The 15746-nt window shown below is 38.9% G+C and overlaps 1 protein-coding gene and 1 long non-coding RNA gene across 5 annotated transcripts in view; one reads left to right on the top strand and one right to left on the bottom strand.

Annotated features, from left to right (window-relative positions):
• LOC133558001 (uncharacterized) overlaps positions 1-15746 on the bottom strand; it is a 66440-nt gene that overhangs the window by 29630 nt on the left and 21064 nt on the right. The gene's annotated exons all lie outside the window — the stretch shown is intronic.
• Positions 1-15746, top strand: part of grid2ipb (glutamate receptor, ionotropic, delta 2 (Grid2) interacting protein, b) — a 58268-nt gene that overhangs the window by 23099 nt on the left and 19423 nt on the right. For all 4 annotated transcript variants that reach the window (XM_061909034.1, XM_061909033.1, XM_061909032.1 and 1 more), the window contains exons 5-10: positions 1884-1969; positions 8693-8762; positions 10994-11146; positions 11223-11378; positions 13357-13508; positions 13683-13817. In XM_061909034.1, the coding sequence (XP_061765018.1) occupies positions 1884-1969; positions 8693-8762; positions 10994-11146; positions 11223-11378; positions 13357-13508; positions 13683-13817 (752 nt within the window). The remainder of the gene's footprint in view (positions 1-1883; positions 1970-8692; positions 8763-10993; positions 11147-11222; positions 11379-13356; positions 13509-13682; positions 13818-15746) is intronic.

Genomic DNA, 15746 nt, shown 5'->3' with positions numbered 1-15746 from the left:
TCTAAATTGGGGCTCTAAGCAGAGTTTTATTTGGAAGACCCCCATTATCATTACAAAAAATACTCACACTTTTTTTTATTTATGTAAAACCTACAAAATGTATAGTTTTCGACTAAAACTTTAATTTAATTTGAGGCATATTTGTACTTAAACTAAGTATGTGAATCCTATAACGACAATTAAATTAGGTTCTTGGGGGTGACGACTCTAAAATCGAATACCGATTCGATAAAATTCTCAATTCAAACAGATTTTTTTTTTTGCAATATATCATTTTGTACATACATTTTATTAAAACCTTTTTCAAAAAAAGTTACAGGTCACAAAAGGTATTGTTGGCTACTGACGTATAGGTGCAGCGAGTAAGCACTGCAGTGGACTAAAAATGGATTCTTGAGTCGTGATAAAAAATAATTGAGTTCCGGATGTGAATCGATTTGTTTCCAGCAGCCCCTAGCTCAAACAAACTCATTGGAAATTATTTGTTCAACAGTTTATTTTTTGGTGCAAAATAACAATTGTATTTAACTGGAAAATTTTCTTCACGAATGTCCTATAAGATTGAAACTCAGTCGCCACACCATAGGAAACAGTGTGCATTTTCAGTTAAATCTTATTAGTGACTGAGCAGAAAGGGGCTACATATACATGTGGTAAAATGTCATTCATTAATTGGCATTTTACATGTTCATTTTCACTCAAAATCGGCCCTCCCACAGATCATTGTGATCTAAACACAGCACACAATAGGCTTACATATTGAACAAAAACATATTTCATTGTAGTCTGATGGACAAATGTATCATATGCATTGTAATAATTATACTAAACATAATTTTGAATAACTGCACAATTTATACATATTTTATTGAGATAAATAGTTTAGTAACTCAGTGGTTCTCAAACGTTTCTCACCAAGTACAACCTCAGAATAAATTTGGCTCTCCAAGTACCATCATTATGACCAACATTAAAACATAGTAGCATAGCAGGCCAAAGTATTCATTAAAAACAATGCAGAGGTTATTTAACAAGTATTTAAACTATTTTTTCCACCGTAACATTACACACAGTTTGAACAATAGTGCTCTGTTTATACTTTAATCAAGTGATTCGTTGGCATACCACTTGATGGATCCCGCATACCACAATTGGAAAATCAGTGGTTTAGTTTTTTACAAGCTTGCTATCAAAGTACATCACATGTTCACACTTGCTCAATGGAACATGTACGAAAGGAGTACGGCAAAGCTGACCTTAGTAAGAGCAAATGAAGAAAACCATGCAAGGTTTGTAGTGGTAATGTTTTGTCAGGCTACTTTTGTATTGGGTACATGAGAGGGGGATGCTCGCGTCGCCGTGGGAGACCGCATCCCGGGTCCATGTATGGTGCCTTTTTCCCCCCAAAGAGTATTGCTCAACTTTATATATACTGGATATGTCATAGCTAAAAATACTCACACACAAGTGAGGCTGTACAGTATTGATGTCTGACAAGACAGTTGAGGCTCTCTACATAAAGTTGGGATTTTAGAGAGTTTGCAAGCCCTTTGTCTGCTCTTCAGTTACGTAACATTTTGGTGACTGGCTGTTTTTCAGCTTCACGGCGCACCACCCTCACATCTGCATCTCCTCACGTAACAGCTGCCAAACTCTAAAGACATACATTGCGTATTGTGCTGTTGTCTTTTTTAAGACTTCTCTCGCCATGTTTACATGTCAAGGAAGCTCGCTAGCCTCCAGTCGTTTCCATGGCAACCTGCCCCTGTGGCTACACCTTACACGTATCTAGTCCCCCGTGCTTTCCTGAAATGTATTTGTTAAAAGATGTGCATGAATGTCACATGATCATGTGATCTTTTTGCTTCTTTTCCCCCCCCCAGACTCTTACGCGTCTACAGAGGGAAGAAAACCTTCGGTTTCACACTGAGAGGTCATGCTCCAGTCTGCATCGACTCCGTCATTCCAGGTGTGTTTCTATTTTTGAATCCATGACGTTTGTTAAGGGTGGTGGTGGTGGCGGGGGCGGTGCCAGTTGTTGTGTGACGATAAATGAAGCAGTGAGTACATTCAGACTATGATTACAGAGGAGCACTGTGAGCAGGCTGACGGTCCACCAAGCACATTTATTGTTATCTTTCAACATTTAATCATATTAAATTCTAACACTTATTTATGCCTGATAAAAAGGTTCAACCATGCATTTATGCTTCAACAATGACAATACCGCTTATAAACCTCACATTAATGTGTCATAATGTCACTGTTAATACTTTTTTTAGCTTGCTCATAATAACATGAGTGCTCATTTTTACAAAAAAAAAAGGTTTTGTTGTATTTTTTTAGTGCTGTCTTTTTTTTTCGATTACAAACACTTGAATTGTGATTCATCATGACGAATCACAATAAATTACTTGCTTGCATAATGTAAAATATTTTCGCTGTCAGATTGTCAGACTATTACTAAATATAGGTAATTTGTTTGCTCAGTACCCGGTTACAGTAACAGTTGTATCTGAAGTCCCATATTGAAGCAAAACCTGTAAATGAGCAGATCTGTAGGAATCGCCTCAATCATCTTTGCACTGGCGTTTGTATTTACCTGATCACTGACCGTATATCGCGCTGCCTTTCAGGTACAGTAGCATGTGCGGTCAAAATAAACTTGTTGATTAATCACATGAATTAACTTGTAAGATATTATATTTGGCACATTGTAGAAATAATTGCAAACATGGAAAAAGAAAGGGAAAAAAGCCCATATTAAAGAGAAAAAAAGCCTATCTGTTCATACTAGTTAACTCACTTTTAATAACACAAAGCTTTGTTTTTAAAAACTATGCACAAATATATATATATATATATATATATGTATATATATATGTATATATATATATATATATATATATATATATATATATATATATATATGTATATATATATATATATATATATATATATATATATATATATATGTGTGTGGGAAAATACAAGACTACTTCATCTCTACAGAACTGTTTCATGATGGGTTCCCTCAATCGTCAGGAGAGGTTTTATGCGGAAACAGCGTATTGGCTTCAGTGAGTTTATAGCTTTTAGCAAAGTCCAGAAGTTGCAGTCCTCTGTCGTTCTTTTCACATAGCCCAAACCGCCCCGCTGTTCCTCCCCAGTGGTCGTATGCATCGGTACCTATTTTGGCATTCCAGTTTCCTTGGATGACTACAAAGTCCTTCTTAGGAGTTTTCTTGATGGTGTTCTCTAACTCCTCATAGAAGGTTTCAACTGCTTCATCATCATAATCTGTCGTTGGGGCATACAGTTGAATGATGGTTAAATTCATGGGCCGCGCAGCAATTCAAATGCTGATGAGCCTGCTGGATATAGGTGTGCAGTTGATGACTGAGTTTATTTTGCTTTTGTTGACAATAAAACCAACTCCATGTTGATGTCTACAGTCCTCTCCGCTATACCATAGCTTGTGGCCTTCTTTTGTGGTAGTCTCACCACAGCTAGTCCACCTGACCCCAGCCAAACCAAGGATGTCCCATCTGTATCTGTCTAGTTCATGGGTCAGTTTCTTCACTTTCCCACAGGCATACAGTGTGCGGACATTCCATGTCCCAATAATGGTGTAATTTTTTGAGAGGCTGGGTGTTGATGTTGATCTTGATCTTGTCGAAGTAGTAAACTTGTCGCCCCAACCCTGGTGCAAGGCAGTGGGTAGTGCGGTCGTTGTATTTCCGGGCCTCAGCCGATCGGGCATGTAGACTGTTTTTCCATCATGACATTTCATTAGGCAAACAAGTTTGGTGGTGCCTATTGCCTCTCCAAGCTCTTACCGGGGGGCCAACGACCCCCTGGCGACCCTTGTCTAGTTCAGTCTGCCGGTCGAAGCAGTTTACCATGGTGTAGCCGCAGAAATTCTGCTACTTGGAGCCATGGACAAGAGCTGGGTGTTGGTGAGGTCCAGTAAGGTTTCAACCAGCAATCCACCTGCGTCCGTATCATCCTCAAAGCTAGTACCTCTCCCTCCCACCCCAACACCACAGCCTATCATAGCAATTTGCATATACCATGCAAATACAAAATACTGTTGCTCTTTGCTCACATTTTTATTAGCATTGAGTGACCTGAATGATGCTGTAATTACTTAAGAGTATATATTTCATGTTTACTCACTTGAACTATAATAGCTTAAAGTGAAACGTAGCAGGCAACAGAGTCTACAGCTCCTGCCTGGACATGTGAGAGTGTGTGTGCTTCATGATGACAGCACAGCTCCCACCCACCATCATCTCCCACTATCATGTGCTGAAGAGCATGTTGACTCAGTGGACCTTATGGAGGTTGGTATGGAGATGGTGGGGGTGGTTGGCGTGACTCTCGTAATCACCGATTCCTCCGCCGAGGACCAGAAGACGGTCCTTATGACATGGATGAAAGGTGTGACAAAGTGGACTGGCAGTCGAGGAGGCGACGGCACACTAGCAAGAGTTTCTGCTCGGCATTGTTTTGTTGTGACAGCAGCGTTGGCTTATGTAACAAAATGTCACATGGACTTCAGCTTGTTTGTTGCTGGTTATGTCAGGTGTCATACACAGAAACCATTTTTATCCCGGGTTTGCTCGTCTGATCTGTGCATCTTAGAAAGCCTATTCACTGCAAAAGGGAATATGATTACATACAGTAGTGCAGGGGTCACCAACGCGGTGCCCGCGGGCACCAGGTCGCCCGTAAGGACCAGATGAGTCACCCGCTGGCCTGTTCTAAAAGTAGCTCAAATAGCAGCACTTACCAGCGAGCTGCCTCTATTTTTTTTATTTAATTTATTTACTAACAAGCTGGTCTGGCTTTGCACAACATTTTAATTCTAAGAGAGACAAAACTCAAAAAGAATTTGAAAATCCAAGAAAATATTTTAAAGACTTGGTCTTCACTTGTTTAAATAAATTCATTTATTTTTTTACTTTGCTTCTTATAACTTTCAGAAAGACATTTTTAGAGAAAAAATACGACCTTAAAAAGGATTTTAGGATTTTTAAACATACACCTTTTTACCTTTTAAATTCCTTCCTCTTCTTTCCTGACAATTTAAATCAATGTTCAAGTAATTAATTTTTTATTGTAAAAAAATAATAAATATATTTTAATTTAATTCTTCATTTTAGCTTCTGTTTTTTTCGACGAAGAATATTTGTGAAATATTTCTTCAAACTTATGATTAAAATTCAAACAAATTATTCTGGGAAATCTAGAAAATTTGTAGAATTAAATTTAAATCTTATTTTGTCTTTTGAATTTCTTTTAACATTTTTGTTCTGGAAAATCTAGAAGAAATACTGATTTGTTTGTTAGAAATATAGCTTGGTCCAATTTGTTATATATTCTAACAAAGTGTAGATTGGATTTTAACCTATTTAAAACACGTCATCAAATTTTAAAAAAACTAATCTTAATCAGGAAAAATTACTAATGATGTTCCATAAATTCTTTTTCAAATTTTTTCAAAAAGATTCGAATTAGCTAGTTTTTCTCTTCTTTTTTTTGGTTGAATTTTGAATTTTAAGAGTCGAAATTGAAGATAAACTATGTTTCAAATTTAAGTTTTCATTTTTTTTCCAGTTTTCTCCTCTTTTCCATCCATCCATTTTGTACCGCTTATTCCCTTTCGGGGTCGCGGGGGGCGCTGGCGCCTATCTCAGCTACAATCGGGCGGAAGGCGGGGTACACCCTGGACAAGTCGCCACCTCATCGCAGGGCCAACACAGATAGACAGACAACATTCACACTCACATTCACACACTAGGGCCAATTTAGTGTTGCCAATCAACCTATCCCCAGGTGCATGTTTTTGGAAGTGGGAGGAAGCCGGAGTACCCGGAGGGAACCCACGCATTCACAGGGAGAACATGCAAACTCCACACAGAAAGATCCCGTGCCTGGTTTTGAACCCAGGACTGCAGGACCTTCGTATTGTGAGGCAGACGCACTAACCCCTCTGCCACCGTGAAGCCCTTTTCTCCTCTTTTAAACCGTTTAATTAGGTGTTGTTTTCATCATTTATTCTCTACAAAAAACCTTCCGTAAAAGGAAAAAAAATGTACGACGGAATGATAGACGGAACTACCCATTTTTTTTATACATATATAGATTTATTTATTAAAGGTAAATTGAGCAAATTGGCTATTTCTGGCAATCTATTTAAGTGTGTATTAAACTGGTAGCCCTTCGCATTAATCAGTACCCAAGAAGTAGCTCTTGGTTTCAAAAAGGTTGGTGACCCCTGATATAATTTGTTGATGACTGAAGTGCTGATAGCTAGGAAACATAACCCCCTCCACATTCAAACCCCTGGATTGTAAATAATGTAAATAATTCAATGTATATACTCTGATGATTAACTTGTGTGATGACTGTATTATGCTAATAGTATATATTTTTTACCATGAATTGGTTAATGTGGACCCTGACTTAAACAAGTGGAAAAACTTATTCGGGTGTGTTACCATTTAGTGGTCAATTGTACGGAATATGTACTGTACTGTGCAATCTACCAAGGTTGGTGACCCCTGCAGTAGTGCATGTTTTTTTGTATTTATCTATTTTTATTTTTTTAATATTATTAGAGCCTTGCTTGAAAGAAACATTTTTTATGCATTCTTAATGGGAGGTCCCGTAAGGAAAGTTCTCAAGAACTTTCATAGTACAGGTAAATCAAATGATAAAATAATCCATCAGGTCATAAACATGACATGCTCACGTACAGCACAGTAATAAAGGCAGTTTAAAAAATAAATGCAATTGTTTTTCCTGTGAGTTGATGACTTATAGCCAACGCACGGTCAGGGCAAGTTGGCTCTGCTCCCCTGGCTCGCCAAGGAACGAAAAGAGTGAGCAACAGCGTAAGTCCTTGAGTAAAATGGCACCATTTATTTGTGTTACATCTCTTTAAATAACGTATAGTATTAAAAATTGACCCTATTTACAAAGTCGATCGCATGTTAGTGTAAATTGAAATTGCTCAGCTGTGACAAGTAATGAAAACTGCCATAGATTAGTTGTTTTTACAGCAAAAAAAGGATGTTTTACTGCAGCATGTCTTGTACATACAGTCCTGTATGTGAGCAGTGACTATTTCAAATGCGCAAATTCCTGGTAAAAAGTCCAGTTTGAGCTGCAGCTATCGATTGTTTTCATAATGGCGTAATCTATCAATAAGTTTGTTCAATTAACTAAAACACACTTTATAGTCTCAATGCGTATTTTAGGGAAAATAGTTGAAATAAAACAAATATTTTTCTACTTGCCATAACTTAAATTATTTTCTTAAATAAATGCACATTATCTACATCAGGGGTGGCCAAAGTGCAGCCCGGGCGCCATTTGTGGGCTGCAGTTAAATTTTTAACGGCTCTCGGCACAAAAAAAACCCATAAAAAATTGGATTACAACAAAAAAGAGGTGAAATGTAGCAAGACAAAGTTGCGGCGTAGACTAATAACACAAAGCTGTTACGCAGGCTGTTTTTTTTTTTCTTTAACGCTTTCATTGTTCAAACAAATAATATTGAAACATAATCAATGCTATGAATTATTGACTTATTTTAGGCTCCAGGTACTGTACATTACATCAAATATTCCTCTTTGAAATATTTTTTGGGGAAAATATTGCATATTTAGTTGTGTTTGCCACACAAAAACGATTTGAGTTCTTTGACAAAAAAGGCATGAAACAAACAAATAATAAAAACAAATACTAACAGCTATTTAGAGATTTAAGTGTTGAATGTAAAAAACTAAATAAACCCCAAAAAGACACTTAGGAGTGGGAGCCTATTAAGATCTTTAACAATAATATTGTTTTGTTTCTTAAAAAACTGTCATTGTTCCAAAAATAATAATGTATTAACATCAATGGAGTTATTATTCATTAGCCTATTTAAGGCTCCAATGACTTCACATAAAATATTGTACTTTGACATTTTCCTTTGAGAAAATATAGCATTTTTTTGCCATAAAAAACAGGGGTTCCTTTTACAAATTGGGCATAAAAAAATAAACAAAATGTTTTAACTTTATATCGACAGATAGACCTGAAGTTGATTTGGAGATTACAGTGTTGAATAAAAAATATATACAGTACATTTATGACTTATTTTTAATAATTTTATGACTGAGACACTTCGGTGTCCCCGGGACCAAACTTCAGGGGAACCCTAAAGGTTAAACAAAATCTATATTGTTGTAATGGTTTTGAAAAGGAAAAATATCAAACAAGCCTTCACATGCTTGAATTTTTTAGTGTGCGGCCCTCAGTGTAAAAAGTGATCTTTTTACAACCCTGATCTCCATTGACATTGCACTTTAATCAGGTGTGCATTTAAATAATAATAGCAATAAAAAGATTGAAGTTCTTATTTATCTATACACTACGTGTGCTCTATTGCAGCGGCTGTGTAGAAACTGTGTCTGCATATTTAAAGTTCCATACACTTTATATATTTTAATTAGACGATTAATTGAAGCAACAAAATTGTTTTTTAAATCAAAAGAATCGAGTAATCATTGCAGCCCTAGTACAGTTTGGATAGTGCTTACTGTTTTCAACAATTTCCTCTTAAATTCTTTTTGCTGGAGATCATAAAAAATATTCCCTCTTGTGTCTGATTTGCTGCCATTATCTCCCCTCCCAGATAGTCCTGCTGAAGAATGTGGACTAAAACCAGGCGACCGCATCCTCTTCCTAAATGGACTGGATATGAGGTGGGATTATTGTTTCACATTGTTATCAGCTGCTATATATACTGTATATATATTAGGGCTGGGCAACGATTAAAAATGTTAATCGAAGTTTTTCGCACTATTTCTCCGATTAATCGCGATTAACTGCATTGTATACGCAAAGCCCAATAATGAATTCAAAAGTAGTGTGTAGTGCACCTTTATTGGAATATTCTCCCACATGAACAAAAGCGCCAAAACATTTGTTGTGCAAACACAATTTAAATCAGTCCTTGTTAAACAGTAGCAGTTAAATAGCATATTTTAATGAAAATAAACCCAAAACATGTAAATACAAACATTTGAGCTTATTGCCACTGCCAGGGTATTTATGTTATCCTGTTTGTTATGGAAAATAAATATAATCTACATACAAATCTCTGAGCCACAATCATAACACCTGAACAGGCAATTTCTGAGATAACAGCAGAAACATTTTTTTTATCAGGGATCTTATGTTTAAAAAACCTATATTATAGGTAGTGGGCTGTTTTAGGGAATTTTTGATCAAATTATCCGTAGTAGCAATATTAATAATGTTGTGTTTATTCTGCGTAGTGCACTTAAAATAATTATGACCATATCTAGGAATTGATATGATGGGAATTTTCCGATTGTTTGCTTGGTGCTTTGATAAACTGAACGCATATACATGGTACTATATGGTGATGTTATGAGCCAGGGAAAAAAGAACTACCCTACCCAGCATGCAACAGGAGTGACGAGCATGTGCGGTAGCCCGGTATAGGTTGTGTCGCCATGACGGCATCTTGTATGTTGTGATATGCACGCTCTGAAAGCAAACGTTAAGAACTCAGCCAACACTCCTCGTCTGCATTATTCATAAATAGACAGACAACACATATACTCCGCTGCTTCACAGGCCGCTGGATGTAGCCGGCAAAGTATTCCCATGCTAGCTAGCCGGTCTAGCAAGCACGCGTCATTCAGTCCAAAACGGCCGATCTATCCACATTCAGAATTGTCTGGCGGTCGTAAGTGATCCTGGAGTGACCACGCTGTAAGCCAGCCATGAAATTTGCAGAATTGTCCGGTATTTTTGCCAAATGTTCCATCTTTACCAAGAGCCCCTCGACGCCGCGGGCAACGCCATCTTGTTAAGAAAAGGCGTTAACAAAATAAAAGCATATAAACAACATACGCAAATGTGCGATAAAATAATTGTCGGCGTTAATAGATTGATGAATTAACTCGTAATTAACGCATTAATTTGCCCACCCCTAAAATATATATACATATATATATATATATATATATATATATATATATATATATATATATATATATATATATATATATATGTCAATCAATCAATCAATCAATCGTTTACTTATATAGCCCTAAATCACTAGTGTCTCAAAGGGCTGCACAAACCACTACGACATCCTCGGTAGGCCCACATAAGGGCAAGGAAAACTCACACCCAGAGGGACATCGGTGACAATAATGACTATGAGAACCTTGGAGAGGAGGAAAGCAATGGATGTCGAGCGGGTCTAACATGATACTGTGAAAGTTCAATCCATAATGGATATATATATATATATATATATATATATATATATATATATATATATATATATATATATATATATATATGTATACATTATATAATTATATATATATATATATGTATACATACTTAAGAATTCCAGGTAATTTACTGGTATTTTTCTCACAAAAAATTGATCACTTTTGTTTGCTACTGTCATCACCTTGTCATGATTATAACACTGCTGCTGCATTGAGAGAAAATGTGCTGTCAGCTAGAGATCACACCCTCTAAAAACAATATTGTTGCAGCAGAAAACTAATGAGATCATCTTTCTACTGTATATTCTGAGGGAGCTCTCATAACTCTGTGTTTTAAGATCTCCCAGATGCAAGTAAGTTTATGTAAGCATAACTTTTCTTGTGGGAAGATATTTGTTGAACTTTACAACTTGTCGCCCTTATGGATAGCAGAGAGCATACTGTATGTAGGCGTTAGATGAAGAGTTGTTTTTGATCATCTGCGTTAAGGTGGGCGATACTACAAATTATATTGGTAAATACAGGGTCAGCATCACCGAGATTGCTATGCACATTCTCATGCTTTCACTCTGGTATGATTAAATATTATTAAAAATGAATTAAAAGTCCAACCATTGTTTTTCCCTCCTCCCTTGTATTACTGCATGTTCACTGAGTAGGAACTGTTCCCATGAGAAGGTGGTGTCCATGCTGCAGGGCAGTGGTGGGATGCCGACTTTGGTTGTGGAGGACGGCCCGTCTGATTACTCGACAGAGCCCACAGAACCGGAAGAAACTCCCAGCCTGTCTTCTAACACACTACCACGCTCGAGGTAAGTGGTAAAAACGCAGGAGCAGCTTTTTTCAGAAGATGAAGTACTCAAACTTCACCAAATGCATGTTCCTCAGATCTCCGGTCCTAAGCTCCCTTCAGTGGGTGGCGGAGATCCTCCCACAGAGTATCAAAGTCCACGGGCGAACATTCAGCCAGCAGCTGGAGCACCTTTTGACCATCCAGGAGAGATACACGGTCTGCAAGTCTCTGGAGACCTTCTTCCAGCACAGGTGTGTGTACAATATATACAGTAAGACACATCACATTCTCTTTGTCCATCCATCCATCCATCTTCTTCCGCTTATCCGAGGTCGGGTCGCGGGGGCAGCAGCCTAAGCAGGGTAGCCCAGACTTCCCTCTCTCCCCAGCCACTTCGTCTAGCTCTTCCCGGGGGATCCCGAGGCTTTCCCAGGCCAGCCGGGAGACATAGTCTTCCCAACGTGTTCTGGGTCTTCCTCGTGGCCTCCTACCGGTTGGATCCACTCTTCCCTCACTCGTGAACAAGACTCCGAGGTACTTGAACTCCTCCACCTGGGGCAGCATCTCCTCCCCAACCCGTAGATGGCATTCCACCCTTTTCTGGGCGAGAACCATGGACTCGGACTTGGAGGTGCTGATTCTCATTCCGGTCGCTTCACACTCGGCTGCGAACCGATCCAGTGAGAGCTGAAGATCCCGGCCAGATGAAGCCATCAGCACCACATCATTTGCAAAAAGCAGACACCTAACTCCCATGCACCCTCAAGAACCCTGCCGAGAGTATAGAGCTGGTCCACAGTTCCACGACCAGGACGAAAACCACACTGTTCCTCTTGAATCCGAGGTTCAAATATCCAGCGTAACCTCCTCTCCAGTACACCTGAATAAACTTTACCGGGAAGGCTGAGGAGTGTGATCCCACGATAGTTGGAACACACTCTCCGGTCCCCCCATTTCAACAGATTTTTTTTTTTAATTTGGAGGATTATATCTGTTGATTTTTTTAGAATGTGTAGTTTTATGCAACAACAACAACAAAAACACATGGAACATTTTTGCAAAAGTGAAAATCTAGAGTGATTGAAACTTTTTGAAGGTAGCTCCACAAGAAAGCGGAAACAAGACTTTACTGTTTTAATTTTTATCAAGGGTATTAAAAACCTATTATTTTTAATATGATATGTTGGCAGCTTGATGAAATGTATTTTGCAAACATGGGAAGAAAAAAGCAGATTGATTTTAACTGTAAATTGTTGGTTGAAAAAACCTTAGAGTATGCCTGGGCAATTATTTTGACTCGGAGGCCAATTTGAGAGAAAAAAGGTGCATGGGGGCCGGTATATCTATTTTTAGTAACACTAATACAAAACCTCACAATAATGTCTGATTGATTGCTAAAATTTTATGACAGACAGCCTTAAAAAAACGGAATGGAATAAAAAAAAGAATTCCTGAATGGGGGACACAGAATGTACAAGAAAATAAACAATGTGGGATTTACAACATTAACTATGAACGATAAAACACTGAATATTGACAACATATGAACGTCACACCTCCACTTGATCAACATATTTTACAATCAAGCGAAACGCTACAAAAATGCAACAAACACAGCAAAATATGACCACGAAGGGTAAAAAAAAAACCCCACCTACAATCTGATGTATCACAAAGCTTTAGAACTTTGTTGTAAAAATCTACTTCCGTTTCTGTCCCTGACACCCGCATTTCAGGCTGGTTGCTCTGGAAACACTCTGTGGAAACGCTCCCTACCCACATTGCTTGGTGCCTCGTCTGAGCTGCTGTGACTTAGATAACCATAGTAAATAGTATACAGTATCATGCAAAAGTGCAGATTTCAACCATTGAAATACTTTGTATCGTTCAAAACTTACGGTAATTTGAAAACATCCCTGCACATCAAACTGGCAGCGACAGTTTCCATCTTAAAGATCTAAAAAAATTCTTTAGGAATTTTCGGCGTGCCAGATTGAAAAGCTTAACGGGTCGCATGCAGCCCCTCGGCCTTATTTTGCCCAGGCCGGCCTTAGAGCATAAACATGTCATCTGCCAACTATTTGAAAAGCTTGTTTGCACCCCCTTCTTAATTCCAAACTCCAATGCTGAGACAGTACACATCTCTGTACACATTCTGAACATCTTGAATCAATAATGTGTTTATACATATACAAACATAGATGATGTTTGTTTGTGTGTTTTTTGCAGGAATTTGGACACTCTAATAGTGGATGTGTTCCCAGTGTTGGACACGCCAGCCAAGCAGCTGATCTGGCAGTTTATTTACCAGCTGCTAACCTACGATGAGCAGGAACGCTGCCAGAACAAGCTGTCCCGTTTCCTGGGTTTCAAAAGCAGCGGTGAGAAGAAGCTTGGACAAGGATTTTTAACAAGCGCATGCGACTTCCTATCCTCATGTGTAATGTGCCACTATTAATGTCAACTGCTATTTTCCCGCAGTAAGCCAGCAAGAGTTGAACTTTTGAGGTAAACTACAGAAAACTGATGAGTTTGTAAATGTGTGTGTTCTGCAGCAGTGTTAGAGCCGGACGGACCAGAGCAGCACCGGCGGAGCAGCTCCATGCGAGTATCCGGCAGCTCATATCGCGGCGGTTGCATGCGAGAGAGGAGTTCTGATGACTGTATCATCGGCACTCACCTGGGAATGGGTACGCCTTGCATCACAACGGACAACAGAGGGGGGAACGCCACTCTTTAACATAACACATTTATCTGATATATTACAATCCTCATAAACTGATCAGAATTGGCTGCCATGACGTCACTAGAGGGAGTACAACCATATAATAGTATTTAAGGATTAGATTAGATTAGATTAGATAGTACTTTATTTATGGTACGATCAGGGTTTTACTGTATGCTGCCGATTCCGATACCAATCATCAATGAGTGAGATCAGCCAAGACCAATACCGATATTAACTGTAATTAATTAAAATTATTTATGGTGAGTGCTATTGACAGTTTAACAACATCAACACAATATTTGAATTAGTTGTTTATTTTATTTCATACAATTAATTGAACAGTTGTTATTATGTTATCCTCTCTCTAGACCAGGGGTCTCAAACTCAATTTACCTGGGGGCCACTGGATGCAGAAACTGGGTGAGGCTGGGCCGCAACAAAACATTTCTTAAAAATATCTAACATGCACTTTTTAATGAATTGCCCTTCTTTGAATGGCTTTCCCGCCCTAGCAACATACTTGCCGACTCTCGCGATCTTTAAGGGAAACACCCGAATATCAGTGCCCTTCCCGACAATCTCCCGGGGCAATCATTTTCCCGGTCTTCACCCGCACAACAATATTAAGGGTGTGCCGTGATGGCACTGCCTTTAGCGTCCTCTACCACCTGCCCTCTCGTCCGCTTTTCCGCCATACAAACAGTGTGCCGGCCAAGTCACATATTGTATGAGGTTTCTGCAGACTCACGGAAGTGACTGCAAGACATACTTGATCAACAGCCATACAGGTCACACTGAGAGTGGCCGTATAAACAACTTTATCACTGTTATAAATATGCGCCTCACTGGGAACCCACACCAAACAAGATTGACAAACACATTTTGGAAAAACATCCGCACCGTAACACAACGGAACAAATACCCAGAATCCAATGCAGCCCTAACTATTCAGGGCTAAAATAGGGGGCAGGGTTGGGGGGTGTGGGGGGACGTGTATATTGTAGCCCGGAAGAGTTAGGGCTGCATGGGATTCTGGGTATTTCTCCTGTTGTGTTTAAGTTGTGTTACGGTGCCGATGTTCTCCCAAAATGTTTTTGTCATTCTTGTTTGGTGTGGGTTCACGGTGTGGCACATATTTGTAACAGTGTTAAAGTTGTTTATACAGCCACTCTCAGTGTGACCTGTGTGGCTGTTGATCAACTATGTTTTGCAGTCGCTTCCTTCGTCCATTGACTCCAAATACAACATGTGGCTGGGCTGACATCTTGTTTGTACAGGTTATAGAGGACGCTAAAGGCAATGCCTCTACAGCGCCCCCTTAAAATTGTTGTCTGGGTGAAATTCAGGTAAATGAATACCACTGGAGGAGCACCGAAAATTGGGAGTCTCCCAGAAAAATCGAGGGGATACAAGTATGACGCTGTAAAGCGCTTTACATATAAAACTTGCGGGCTGCACCAACATTAAATTTTGACAGCAAGGTGCGGGCCGCAAAATAACGTCTCGTGGGCTGCAATTGGCCCGTGGGCCGTACGTTTGACACCCCTGCTCGAGAGTGTTATTAATATACTTGTTAATTTCCTGTTTATGTTTGCTTACTTTCTGAAGTAACACAGTTCCATCTACACTTCTTAAACTTTAAGCACTTGTTTCTTGTGTTGTTTACAGCTATCTTAGCAGTTAGCTTAACTCTTAGGATGCCCGCTCCTGGCTTGCTTTCGTTGTGTAACATGTTTAGCTTTGTCCTCCTCCAGGTACTTGGTAATGATAATATGATGATAATGATAATGAAAATGCAGTTCACTTGAGATAAAAGAGGTGATTATTGTTAGCTTAAGGAAGCGGCTCCACACTGTGTATGATGATACATAATTACTGTCTAGCAGCTTTT

Source organism: Nerophis ophidion, linkage group LG08 (genome assembly GCF_033978795.1).
Source record: "Nerophis ophidion isolate RoL-2023_Sa linkage group LG08, RoL_Noph_v1.0, whole genome shotgun sequence".
NCBI lineage: Eukaryota > Metazoa > Chordata > Actinopteri > Syngnathiformes > Syngnathidae > Nerophis > Nerophis ophidion.
Note: the sequence above shows the minus strand (reverse complement) of the source record. Positions and strands in the feature narration are given on the sequence as shown.